Genomic DNA, 14,769 nt, shown 5'->3' on the forward strand with positions numbered 1-14,769 from the left:
CCACATCTACTCTAATGTGTACGTCTACATCTACTCTAATATGTACATCTACATTACTCTAATGTGTACATCCACATTTACTCTAATGTTTATGTCCACATCTACTCTAATTTGTATGTTTACATCTACTCTAATGTGTATGTCTACATCTACTCTAATGTGTACATCCACATCTACTCTAATGTGTACATCCACATCTACTCTATGTGTACGTCCACATCTACTCTAATGTGTACGTCTACATCTCCTCTAATATGTACATCTACATTACTCTAATGTGTACATCCACATTTACTCTAATGTGTACGTCCACATCTACTCTAATTTGTATGTTTACATCTACTCTAATGTGTATGTCCACATTTACTCTAATGCGTACGTCTACATCTACTCTAATGTGTATGTCTACATCTACTGTAATGTGTATGTCTACATCTACTCTGATGTGTATGTCTACATCTACTGTCATAAATCAATTAATGCAAACATACAATCATGGATACATTGAATTTAGAATTTTTCCAGTCATGTGATCACATGAATATCCAACAACTGGAATGATTAGTTGTTGAGCTGACACCCTTTATGTGAAAACATTATGAATATTCTCATCAAAATTGATATACATGACTCATCTAACCTAACCTTAGTCAGCTATCACACATGAATTTCCAACAGAGATCAATGTTGAAAAATTATGTTTTCTGTGTCAAATGTTCTATTGATTTGGAAGGAATGCTGCTCTTTGAATTATTATTTGTAACCCAAAATTCTGCTTTCTAATAGCACTGGTTTTTAATTCAATTAATGCATCTAAGCCAGTATTAACCTGATTATTTCTTCACTTTCTCTTAACCTTTCCATTAAAATAAAAACTGATAAACATAATCTCAAACTAGTAATGATTTAACATTAAATTTATGAAACTTGTTTGCCAATAATAGCATTTTTACTACTTTCTAAAGCAGAACATTTTCATAACTATTCAGTTAATCCAGCATCATAATTATAAATATTTGTGTTGCTATTATTTTCGGTGTTGGTTTTCTGGACCCGTGATATACATTATCATGTTCTTTAGGACCACTTTCAACTGAGTATTGTTTTTCATTTGTATATCTCCAGTTAGTAATAGGAGAAATATAAAATTAATTGCATTATGTCAAATCATTTTAGATCTATGTTATTATTATCTTTGGTATTATTGTCTATTGGATTCAAATCTTTTGCATCAGGCAATTTTATTTGCATTCTCACAAAAGATTTTATATCAGAAAATAAATGCAAAACCATTTTATTATGTTTACTAATTCTGGCACACCTTTTTATCTGATAAATGCCATATGCCTTGTTCGGATGTTACCAATCATGCTGCCTTGCCATTAAGGTATGCCTTGTTAAGATGTTGCCAATCATTTTGCCTTGCCATTAAGATATGCCATGTGCTGATGTTACCAGTCATAATGCCTTGCCATTAAGATATGCCATGTGCTGATGTTGCCAATCATATTGCCTTGCCATTAAGGTATGCCTTGTTAAGATGTTGCCAATCATGCTGCCTTGCCATTAAGGTATGCCTTGTTCAGATGTTGCCAGTCATGCTGTCATGCCATTAAGATATGCCATATGCTGATGTTGCCAATCATGCTGCCATGCCATTAAGATATGCCATGTGCTGATGTTGCCTGTCATGCTGCCTTGCCATTAAGATATGCCATGTGCTGATGTTGCCAAGAATAATGCCAAGTTTATTCCATTTTGCCACAAATTAATTTCAGTGTGCTCTATATATGTTCACTGAATCATCATTGTCAAATTTGAAAGTGTATTTATCAGAAATGTGCAATGACCTGCATGGAAAAGAGTTATTGTAAATGTAATGTATAGATGAAATCTACATCTCATTAGCAGATATATGGAAATATTAAATGAGTGACATGGAAACATTTTGTCACAAGTGACAATGCAAAATGTTTCCACTTCACATGTGAAATATTTCCATATATAGATACTCAGAAATGTAGATTTCCACCTTATTAAACGTTTTTAAGGCAAAAGCATTAGGTTTGCATGGATTTGTTTGTCCATTCTGTGTCAGTGTGATTAATGGCTGAAGTATTGTACATGTATTATGTAGTACTATTTCCATTCATAAATCAAGGTCAAATTGCCAAGTTCATGTAGAGAAGCTTAATTTGGTCTAAACAGGCCATAACGTTTTAATGCATGCCAGATCAGCATTATACGATCTAGAGAGTACATTTGTAGTGTAGAGACATCATTACTGACCTGGCTGATAAATGGATAAATGAAATACAAAAAGTAATGTAGACTGTCAAGATATTTTGAAACATAAAATAATTTAAATGTTTATATAAAGCAGATAGATGTGCAGCATTCTTCTTGTACAGTTATATTTCATTATTGTACAGTTATATTTCATTCTTGTACAGTTATATTTCAGTCTTGTACAACTATATTTCAGTCTTGTACAGTTATTTTTCATTCTTGTACAGTTATATTTCATTCTTTTACAGTTGTTTCATTCTTCTTCAGTTATATTTCAGTCTTGTACAGTTATATTTCAGTCTTGTGCAGTTATATTTCATTCTTTTACAGTTGTTTCATTCTTCTTCAGTTATATTTCAGTCTTGTACAGTTATATTTCAGTCTTGTGCAGTTATATTTCATTCTTATACAGTTATATTTCAGTCTTGTGCAGTTATATTTCAGTTTCGTACATTATATTTCAGTCTCAGACATTCTGATTCTTGGTTGCAGATTGATTATATGAATGTATACAAGAGGGTCAACAGTCTTTACACAGTTTAAGATATGGGAGGGAGAGAAGATGGGATGGTGAGAGAAGTAAAAGAAGAAAAAATGGAAAAGACATAATTATGGAAATTGCATCCGAATAGCATACATAAGGGTAGAAATGTTTCCTAAATGAAAAAAGAAAGTGGTTACAAATGTGATCACCACTGTGGCAATATAACTTTTCTCCCACTAAGTGTTACAACCTTAGTTCTGGTGTATTAGTGTTTATTTTTTTATATATAATGTGGTTGCTTAAGCTAGGATTCATTCAGACCAAGTTTACATTTTATTATGGTGGTGTTATGTAGTTTCTTGTTTAAGAAGATGAAACAAAATATGGTACTGACCTTGGGTTTATGTTGTAATTCAAATATTTTATTATGTATGTGGTAGCATATTGGTTTTTCTTAAAATTAAATGAGGCATTTTTGGGGTACTTTGGTCCTCAGCTCTGATCAGTACTTCTTATCACCAGACTCATCCCATCTAAACCTGGATAATTTTTAATCTACAATTCCAGTCTTAGAGATATTTCTTTTGTTTTACAGGAAAGGCAGTTATTTTGGCTGATAATGCTACATTTTTTGGAGACATCGGTCTCACTGTCAATATGTCCATACCATTCTATAGCGATCCCGCCCTCGAGAGCTTCATCATTCAGACAAATGGAAGAAATGTAATGAACACAAGCAGAACCATGACTTATCTTTCGAATGGCAGTGTAAATTATAAATTTTATGGCAAGACAATCCAGCTGGATACACAGAAGGCAAATTGTGTGATTCTGAATGTGACAAGAGAAGATTTTGACAACTTTACTCTTATGCTTTCAAACTCAATTGGCAACACATCATTCCAGTTCCATCTGGATCCATTTCGTAAGTTGTGTATGATACACATCTTTATTAATGTGAATAATAATAATATTAATAATAATGATTATGTATTTGATGAGGGTAGGAGCACAATTGCTCAGTTAGGATACAGATGCATCTAGCATCCTTATGACCCTAATCTTCCCTTTATCCTTTCTTTTCGCTTGCATCTAAGATGTGTATGGATACAGTAATTGCGGGGATCATATGAAAACAAAAATGTATAGTAAGTGTCTGTTCCTTTCTGTTGTCAGTTCTTTATTTTAGTTTAATATCTATCTCATATCTACTGCAAGGCAAACTGTCTAGTGAGGACAGAGTTGTAAATATGTAAAGGTAATCCAAGAATATAAGACAGAATTATAGTTTGGGTGGATACAGTACTTTCAGCAGGTGTTAATAATGTAATTGGAATCTATCAAACAGCAGATATTAATGATGGAAGAAGCATGTTAACTTAAACATCCACTTATTAATAACTTTGTAAGCTCATTTCTGAACCATTTAATCACAAATTCCACTGTACAGATTTCAGCCAAACTTGAGAGGGTGTTTTTTAGTATGAAGACTTTCAGATTTGTTCAAATGACACTGACCTGGCTTGAAATAGCAGAGAACCAGACTATACAAAATTACACTGATTTGGCATTAACTAGTAGAAAACAGACTGTGGAAAATGACAACGACCTGGCTTGAAATAGTAGAGAACCAGACCATACAAAATGACACTGATTTGGCATTAACTAGTAGAAAACAGAGTGTGGAAAATGGCACTGACCTGGCTTGAAATAGTAGAAAACCAGACTATACAAAATGACACTGATTTGGCATTAACTAGTAGAAAACAGACTGTGAAAAATGAAACTGATCGTCCATTAGCTAGTAGAAACCTGGACTATGGAATTAGTGACACTGATCTGCTATTAAACGTGCAGTTTTATAAAAAGTAGAAAACTAGTCTCAAAATGATTATGGAATAGAATCTGACCAAACTTTACAGAAAGTATTTATCGTGAAGATTGTTTAAAATTATGCAATGATGCAAGTTAGGAGTCTAATATGGGCCAATTACTAAATTAAAATAAAAGCAGGAAATGACATCTCACAAAATATAGACAAAAATTAAAAACCTTTTAACAGCTTGGCAAAGACTGTCTACAGAACTCAGAATTGTACTGAATTTTGCTGACAACATACTGGCATGAATGTCATTCTATTTGATGCATCCTGGAATAAATGTCTTTCTGTTTGATACAAACGATGCTAATTTTCTTTCCACTTGATGCAGAATGGTGCCAAGTTTCTATTATTATAAACAATTTTGACATAAAGCATCATACTGTCATAAAGGCTTTTCAAGTTTTGTACAAAGGATGTTTATCTGTCTTCAAATAGGCTCAACATTACTAAAAACAGAAAAGCCTTTAAATGACTTATTAAATTTGACTCCATAGAACATGACCAAATGTGACAAACCATTTGGTATAAAGCATTTCCAGTTTTCATACAATGATGCCAGTCAACTGTCAAGTATAGCTGCTGTTCCCAAGTGTTTATATAAACACAAGCCAGATTGGTGACCTTTGGTTATATCTATGAAGGTGGTTGCCTAATTGATGACCTAAGGAGTGCTGTACTTATTAATCATGTAGCCTATAATGTTAGAGCTGTCAAACATTTAGGTAACTTCTACCTGATACCCTTCAATCTTAACAATTGGTTACCCAAGTACCTGTTCAAATCAAAATTGTATTAAATGTGAACTTTAACTGCTTTGTTGTAGGTTCATACATGCCAACCTGCAGGAGAGATATAAGTGTAATTATTACTAATGTAAGTGGCAAAAGCTTAATCTGATCCTTAAATGAGCAATCTGTATATTGTACACCATAATTATGGAAAAAAACTGTATGAAAAATGTACATTTATATTTGCTACCTACATGGATCTGCTGTTAAAATTTTGTCATAAATCAGCTGAATCTGTGTGGATTAGTACAGACACAAAACAAACTCACTTTAACAAGTATAAATGTCTAACTTTTGCTGAATGGTCCTAAGTCCACCAATGAAAAATGCTGGATCACATCACCATTAAATTCCTCTTTTAAAATTTGTAAAGTGCTATTTATATGTTCTTTTCCTGATGCAATGTGCTTTTAAGTTGAACAAAATCCCTCTCCTCTAACAATTTTCAGTCATATAACATCTATGAGTCACATCGATAAAGCCTGTTTCTCTTGATATTTGGTGCCATTTTTTATATTTAAACTAATCCGCTACATTATCAAAATAGAATGAATCTGTGACACGTGGCTTCACATTCAATAAGCCTGTCTGCTTTCTTGGAACTGCTTCATGTGCAGTTACTATAAATAGAAAATAAAGAAATTAGATGGTCAAACGATGATTAAATGTGAAGCAGCCAATAGTCACACAGCACGAGCTCCTGATGTCTTTGATCAGAACTTGGAAGCAATTTTTAATTTTTTTAAAGGGTACCTGGTTTCCCATTTTATTACCTGGTTATTATCAGTGGTCAGTTATCATGGTACCCAGGTTCCCATTGTCAACTTGTACTATTGTTAATGTTGTTGTCCATTTGGGCATGCATGGGATACTGTACTTAGTAATCATTTAGCCTGATCAATGTTTTGTTCCATTTAGGCATGCATGGGATACTGTACTTAGTAATCATTTAGCCTGGTCAATGTTTTAGTCCATTTGGGCATGCATGGGATACTGTACTTAATAATCATTTAGCCTGGTCAATGTTGTTTCAAAGCTGTCTGGTGTAGAACAGGAATAAGAATTCCAGTTATCTCCCTTATGCCCTTTCTGGCTCAGCAATGTAAATATGTGACTGTTAATTTAGATAACCTAATTCAAATCTCTATTAATTTGTCAACCTTTGTGTCAACTCTCCAAGTGATACCTCTGGGTATTGCCTTATTCAATGCCCAATCAGTAGAACCACCGGAAAATCACACAGAAATATTTAATTTTATCAACGACCAGAATATTGACATCTTTTTCCTGATAGAAACATGGCTAAAAACATCAAGCAATGAGCCCAAGTGTGCGGATCTAACACCTACTGGTTACTCCATCAAGTCGTTCCCCCCTAACTCTCGTGGACGTGGAATTGTTGTCATCACAAAGAACTCCATATCTTGACCACACCACAACATTCATTTTCGACCACACATTGTTTCAACTAGTCCAAACCACACTCACACTGGTGCAAAGGTCAGTCCATTTTTTCTGCCTATACCATCCTCCTCCTTGTAGAAAAAACAAGCTGACTGAATCTCTTTTTGGAACAGTTTCCTACAGCAGAACAACCTGATAACTGCCTGCATTCATTGCACAACAAACATGCCCCAGCTACCAAGTGCAGAGTATCAATTCAGAAGTGTTCTCCATGGTATAGCAGTGTTAGGGTCCAGCTTTGCACTGCTAAAAGAGACTGCCGTAAAGTTGAGAGGCTTTGGCTTTCCACCAGACTCACAATTCATAAGCAAATCTATGAAGCTGCTAAGAAGAATGTCACAAATATCGTCCATGCAGCGAAATCAGCCCACTACACTACTAAGATCATATAAAGTTCCAGCTGCAAAGAACTCTTCAAGATTACTAACAAGCTAATGTCAAGGAACAAATCTACACCACTTCCAACTACCTTCTCTCCAGTCAACCTTCCGGACATATTTGCAAATTTCTTCCGTGACAAAGTACAAACCATTAGAGATAAGCTTGACACCACAATTTCAATTGATTCATTGTCACCATACAGTTGGGATACAGAATTTGAGCAGCAACTATTAGCAGCATTTGTACCTGTCTCTATGGATTTCGTATGTAAAATCCTGATGAAGAGTGCACCAAAGTCATGTGAACTTGATCCAATTCCAACATCACTGCTACTTGAGTGCTTAAATCCAGTGTTGCCTTCACTAACTGATGTTATTAATACCTCTCCCTCATCTGGGAAATTTCCATCATTTTTCAAAACTGCTATTGTAAAGCCTCTGCTGAAGAAACCATCACTAGACCATAATGATTTAAAGAACTACTGCCCAGTTTCTAATCTCCCATTCATATAAAAAATCTTAGAAAAGGTTGTTCTATTCCAGCTTGTATCTCATCTGAATTCAAACAGTCTTTTTAGCAATGTACAATCTGCATATCGCCTTTGCCACAGTACTGAAACTACTCTTCTAAAAGTAGTTAATGACATTCTTTCTGCATTGGATAACGGAAAGATTACAGTCCTCACCCTCCTTGAGTTGTCTGCAGCATTTGACACAATAGACCATGATATATTACTTCACCGTCTCCAGCATGTATTTGGCATTCATGATACAGCCTTACTGTGGTTCAAGTCCTACTTAGTTAACAGGACACAAATTGTGTATGCAGATGGAATACACTCCAGCCAAGCAGCCGAGTTGATCTATGTTGTGGTGTTCTACAGGGGTCTGTTCTTGGACCTGTTCTCTTCATTATATACACTCAGCCTCTCTCAGGTGTCATAGATCATCATCCAGTGTCTCACCAGTTGTATGCTGATGACACCCAAATATACAAATCTAGCTACCCAGCTGAAGTTGATGCTACCATTCAAGGTGTAGAGAGGTGCATTTCTGATGTGAAATCATGGAGGACATGTAACAAGCTGCAGATGAATGATGATAAAACTGAGGCCATTCTGATCACAAAACAAAGACTTTCTCATTTACATCCTTTACCTCAAACAATAAATATAAGCAACGCCAACATTAATTTCATACAATCAGTATGAAACCTAGGTGTTACTCTGGACAGTACTCTCACATTGCACCGACATGTCATGAACACATGCAAGGCTGCATATCTTGAGCTGAAATGCATCAGCTCCATTTGCAAATATCTTTCAGTTGATGCCACTAAAACACTTGTGTGTTCATTAGTACTTTCAAGACAGGACTTCTGTAACTCAGTTCTGTCTGATTCATCTCGATATCTACTCCAGTAACTTCAGAAAGTTCAAAACACAGCTGCTCGGATCATACTTAGAGTACCACAATCAGAGCACACCTCCCCGCTGCTCTGTACCCTACACTGACTATCCATTTGATCCAGAATCAAACACAAAATTTGTTCTCTGTGTTATGTTTCACTGACGGACTCTAGTCCAACATACCAATACGACCTCACCCATGTGTACACACTAGTAAGATACTTACGCTCCTCTTCTGACAATCGTATACTCATTATTCCAACTATGAAAACAAAGTCATATGGACAGCATTCTTTTGCATACCAGGGCCCAGCAACATGGAATAAATTGCCCACTGAACTTAGACACAAAGACACAGTGATCACATTCAAGAGTGCTCTCAAAACTCACTTATTTTGACAGCAAGAACAAACTTAAAGACCTAAGAATGTTTCCTACATTAAATATTCTCAGCAGGTTTTTTATGTTTTCTAATTTCATGGTGTTTGATATTGTAATCATATCATTATATGTTTTTTATTTTATAGGTGTTGTCTAACGTTGTAAAGCGCTTAGAGCTTCGAAAGATTAGGCGCTATACAACGTCCTCATTATTATTATTATTATTATTATTATTATTATCATTAGTCCATTTGGGCATGCATGGGATACTGTACTTAATAATCATTTAGCCTGGTCAATGTTTTAGTCCATTTGGGCATGCATGGGATACTGTACTTAATAATCGTTTAGCCTGGTCAATGTTTTGTTCCGTTTAGGCATGCATGGGATACTGTACTTAGTAATCATTAGCCTGGTCAATGTTTTGTTCCATTTATGCATGCATGGGATACTGTACTTAGTAATCATTTAGCCTGGTCAATGTTTTAGTCCATTTGGGCATGCATGGGATACTGTACTTAATAATCATTTAGCCTGGTCAATGTTTTGTTCCATTTATGCATGCATGGGATACTGTACTTAGTAATCATTTAGCCTGGTCAATGTTTTAGTCCATTTGGGCATGCATGGGATACTGTACTTAATAATCATTTAGCCTGGTCAATGTTTTAGTCCATCTAGGCATGCATGGGGTACTGTACTTAGTAATCATTTAGCCTGGTCAATGTTTTAGTCCATTTGGGCATGCATGGGATATTGTACTTAATAATCATTTATCCTGGTCAATGTTTTGTTCCATTTAGGCATGCATGGGATACTGTACTTAATAATCATTTAGCCTAGTAAATGTTTTAATCCACTTGAAAATGCATTTCTAATTAAAATTGTTAACCTGCTAAGAACTTGTTATCACAAAAGTTCACATAGGCACAAATTAGCATAATAAACTTCATCTGCACCTTTACATTTGGCTTTCGGGGCCCTGAGTGTCGAGTGGTCTAAAGTGCTCTCCATTACGGATCACTGCCATCTCACCTCTGTCTGCGTGGGTTCGAGTCTCGGATTCAGCCAATGTGGGTATGTGAGAAAGCTTGCCAGTAGCTTCTCATGGGTCGGTGGTTCTTTAAGGGTTCTTCCGCCACCATTAATACAGGCCGCCATGTATAGCCTATCTTGTGCAACAAAATGGCATTAAACCTTACAACAACAACAACAACAACAACATTTGATTTTTAGTCGCATGTCAGGCAGTGGGTGAATTTTGGACACTTAATACTTACCAAGGGTAGTTCTTGTAATTGGTATTATATTGCCAGAATTATGTTGATGTGCTATGAAATTATATACATACATAATACATATCTTCTAGCACACAAGCTTTTTAAATTTAATATTATATAATAAGTCAGCTGTCACTGCCATCAATCACACTAAACTCATACTGTTTGATGTGAATGATACCATACAATGCATATCAGTTACTTTCGTTCCAGATCCTCCTCTCAAGGTTCAAAGATTTTACTTCAGCAGATTCATAGATGACCTGATTGAGCTTCACTTTGATGCAGGTTTTAATGGCGGTCCAGAGCAGACTTTTGTCATTGAATACATGTCAGAGGGCACTTTGGGAAGTGTCTGGAAAAACACAAGTGCTGTAGAAATAAGGGAGACAGAGAATCAGTACAGACTTGCAAATGGAACTTTTATTATCAAGGTCACAACACCTTCTCCTGGAAGTTACATTTACAGGATGTATTCATGGAATGTGAAAGGCAGGAGTCCATTTTCAGACAGCATCATGGTGATTATTCATAGAGGTAATAGTATGAATTTTAAATTTAAACAACAACTAAGTATAGTAATAGATGATATTTTTGTGTGTATACTCCTGTATATTAATTCATTTAGAACAATAGATCTTTTGAGTCTAGCATCAGACATCAGCATAAACAAATTGTAATTTTCAACTTGCCAACTTTAAAGAGAGCATACTCTCTTGGAAACCATTTTTATGTTTGCAAATGATACCATCTTTATTAAAAATAGACAAAGTACTCAAAAAATGATTTTTTAAAAGCTGCTGAAAATAGACCAACTTATGAGCAGCTTCTTTTTTTATGCTGCAGAAAAAAAATTGATCTTCTCTTTTTCATCCTGTCTGGTACCAACTCTTTGTTATTATTTGTCTGTTTGCAAATGAGAAATCCTTATTTTTTGCATATTTAATCTCATTCGTAAATATTTATTACTGTTATTCTTTTCCTCAAATTCACTTTAACAAATAAAACACTATTCATTAGTTTAAAAAGTACTATTTGAAATCATAATTAATGTTTTGTGTTGGACTTAAGTCAGGCTTTGTGTAGGCCTAAATCATAGATGCTGGTCACATGGGACAAATCTGGGTACATGTATTTGAGTTTTGTTTAGGCCTAAGTCATGGTTGCTGGCCACACAGGACAGTTCTGTGTATTTGAGTTTTGTGTAGGCCTAAGTCAGGGCTGCTGGTCACACACAACAGTTCTATTTGAGTTTTGTGTAGGCCTAAGTCATGGTTGCTGGTCACACAGGACTGTTCTGTGTATTTGAGCTTTGTGTAGACCTAAGTCATGGTTGCTGGTCACACAGGACAATTCTGTGTATTTGAGCTTTGTGTAGACCTAAGTCATGGTTGCTGGTCACACAGGACTGTTCTGTGCATTTGAGCTTTGTGTAGACCTAAGTCATGGTTGCTGGTCACACAGGACAGTTCTGCATATTTAAGCTTTGTGTAGGCCTAAGTCAGGGCTGCTGGTCACACACAACAGTTCTATTTGAGTTTTGTGTAGGCCTAAGTCATGGTTGCTGGTCACACAGGACAGTTCTGCGTATTTAAGCTTTGTGTAGGCCTAAGTCAGGGCTGCTGGTCACACACAACAGTTCTATTTGAGTTTTGTGTATGCCTAAGTCATGGTTGCTGGTCACACAGGACAGTTCTGCATATTTAAGCTTTGTGTATGCCTAAGTCATGGTTGCTGGTCACACAGGACAGTTCTGCGTATTTAAGCTTTGTGTATGCCTAAGTCATGGTTGCTGGTCACACAGGACAGTTCTGCGTATTTAAGCTTTGTGTATGCCTAAGTCATGGTTGCTGGTCACACAGGACAATTCTGTGTATTTGAGCTTTGTGTAGGCCTAAGTCATGGTTGTTGGTCACACAGGACAGTTCTGCGTATTTAAGCTTTGTGTATGCCTAAGTCATGGTTGCTGGTCACACAGGACGATTCTGTGTATTTAAGCTTTGTGTATGCCTAAGTCATGGTTGCTGGTCACACAGGACAATTCTGTGTATTTTGTTTCAGTTTCAAACCTAATTGCATGCACATTTTACAGGGATTCTGTTAGAGGTGAAATGGAAGAACCCTGTCACTTTTAGTGTTCAAAGGGCAAAGGTCATGGTCATTGTAACTGAAAGAAGAAAAATGATTTCTGCACAATAGCTTGTCTTATCCACCCTCTTTAATTACCAAGCGTTGTGGCTGTCTTGCACATGGGTGAGGAACAACACTATAAAATTTGGAATCCAAAGGACAAAGTGACTGTCACTAAAATAAGAAATGGAATTACTACAATACCTGTAGGTATCCACCATCTACAGGGGCTCCAGGTGACCAAATTCACAAAAGTTCTCGCCTTTACAGATCATTGTCATTTCACCTCTGTCTGCATGGAATCGAGTCTTAGGCTTGGCTAATGTGGGAATTTGAGTAAGATGCCAGTTGCTGGGTCAGTTGTTCTTACAAGGGTTTTCTCTAGGTTTTTTCTCCACCTAATACACTTACTGGCTGCTATGTATAACTTACCTTATACTGAGAAATGGTGTAAAACCAATAAAAACACCAACAACCACCTTCTGCAATTAACAATCTTTGAGAATGTCCTGTACAAGTGGCCCAGGAAAAGCCTATTGATTTTGATTTCAAAAGGTCAAAGGATAAGGTCACATTGAAAGATTATTTTGCTGCACAATAATGTTGGTTTGACATCACAGACCTGTAATAAATGTTTTGGATGACTTGTACTTGGTATAAGGAACAGGTCTACTGATTTGGGGTCAGAAGGTTAAAGGTCAAAGCTACAGTGACTGAAATAAGACAATTGTATGCTTCTGCACAATAATTTCATTACCGACCATGTACCTTCACTCTGTTTTGTATGTGACCAACACATTGGGTAAAAAGTTTATTAATCTTATGGCCAAAAGGTCAAACTCATGTTACCTTTAGCTGAAATGAGCAAATGGGCTTTCAATAATAATTTTATTTCTAGACCACATACCTTGACACAAATATGTGAGGGATTGCAATTAGGCTAATGTTTTAGGTCTAAGGTAAAATATCATGATCATGATAATTCTAGTAGAAAAATATTGGATGCTGCACATTAAGTTTATTTTAAGATCAGAAGTTCTTATGGGATGGCCTGTTTTCTGCATCCACCCATCTAAACATAGGGTGGGCATATAATGTGTGCTTGTTGAAATAGATTATAAGTTTATGGTTTATTTGGCTTACACCAGACAAGCATATTGGATGACCTGTTGTCTATCATCAATACATCCCACAGCACAAGTTAATATTAATCCATAACTACTCAGAGGATTGCTATAAACATTTACATTCATCAGAAGTTATAGTTGGTCTTTAATGAAAATTTGCACTCCTCTGTACATTAGCATGGGATTTGTGATGACATCTAATTAGTCTAGAATGACAATGATGGTAATCTGAATGAAATGTTTCCATGGCATCCAGTTTGGTGGCCATCTTGCAAATCTTGGTTATAGCTACTTTTCATGAATGTATGTTCATATCAGTAACGTTTTCACTAAAAGACTAATTACACCCAGTTCTGTCTGAAGTAAAATGTTGCTGATCTGACATTTAATATGGCCACCATATTAGCTATTTTAAAAAATTTGTTATTGCTTCTTCTCTTAAATGGTATGCCCTACTAAATAACATAACCAACCAGATTTGTAAAACTTAAAAATAATTTAATTATCTAAAGTAAGAATGATGATTTAAGAGGAACTTACAGTATTATGAATTAATTCCAAAATAATCCTAACAAGTTCTACACAAGTCCAAAAGAATTGAATGTTCTGAATGAATTACAAGTCCTCGAATGTGTAAACATATCAAGTCTTGATTTATTAACACTGCATAGTCCAAAACATTTTTAAATGAATTCTCTACAGTTCCAGAATAACTTGTTTAGTTTAGAATAAATTAGCACTTTGCAGTTGCAATGAATTATCCAAACAAATTTCTCCTCTCAAATTATCTCTAAACACAACATTAAACACCTGTTCAGACTGTGTTAAAACAATAACATATAAAATAGGAATGAAATTAATTGTTCAGGTGTATCTCATTATATACATGTACAAGGTCCTTATATACATGCACAAGGTCCTAAAACCAAAGTAAGGCTGTACCATGAATGCCAAATACAGGTACAAGGTCCTAAAATGTAATTCCTGCTACTCACTACATGGCATTTCGCATTACCCAGACCGTAACTCATCTAACCAACCCATCCAATAGTATTCTGTGACCCCAACCAATGAACCAAGCCAATGGAAAATAACCCCAAACTAGTAAACAGTTTATTACTAATGTTATTATTAATGGTCATGAACACCTATTTA

The 14,769-nt window shown here is 35.5% G+C and overlaps 1 protein-coding gene across 2 annotated transcripts in view; it reads left to right on the plus strand.

Annotated features, from left to right (window-relative positions):
* The window catches only part of LOC149773301 (uncharacterized), a 48,978-nt gene that overhangs the window by 19,742 nt on the left and 14,467 nt on the right, over positions 1–14,769 (plus strand). For both annotated transcript variants that reach the window (XM_089946496.1, XM_089946495.1), the window contains exons 4-5: positions 3,369–3,698; positions 10,571–10,894. In XM_089946496.1, the coding sequence (XP_089802622.1) occupies positions 3,369–3,698; positions 10,571–10,894 (654 nt within the window). The remainder of the gene's footprint in view (positions 1–3,368; positions 3,699–10,570; positions 10,895–14,769) is intronic.

This window comes from Sinohyriopsis cumingii, unplaced genomic scaffold (assembly GCF_028554795.1).
Source record: "Sinohyriopsis cumingii isolate HCF-2022 unplaced genomic scaffold, ASM2855479v2 utg000695l, whole genome shotgun sequence".
Classification (NCBI taxonomy): domain Eukaryota; kingdom Metazoa; phylum Mollusca; class Bivalvia; order Unionida; family Unionidae; genus Sinohyriopsis; species Sinohyriopsis cumingii.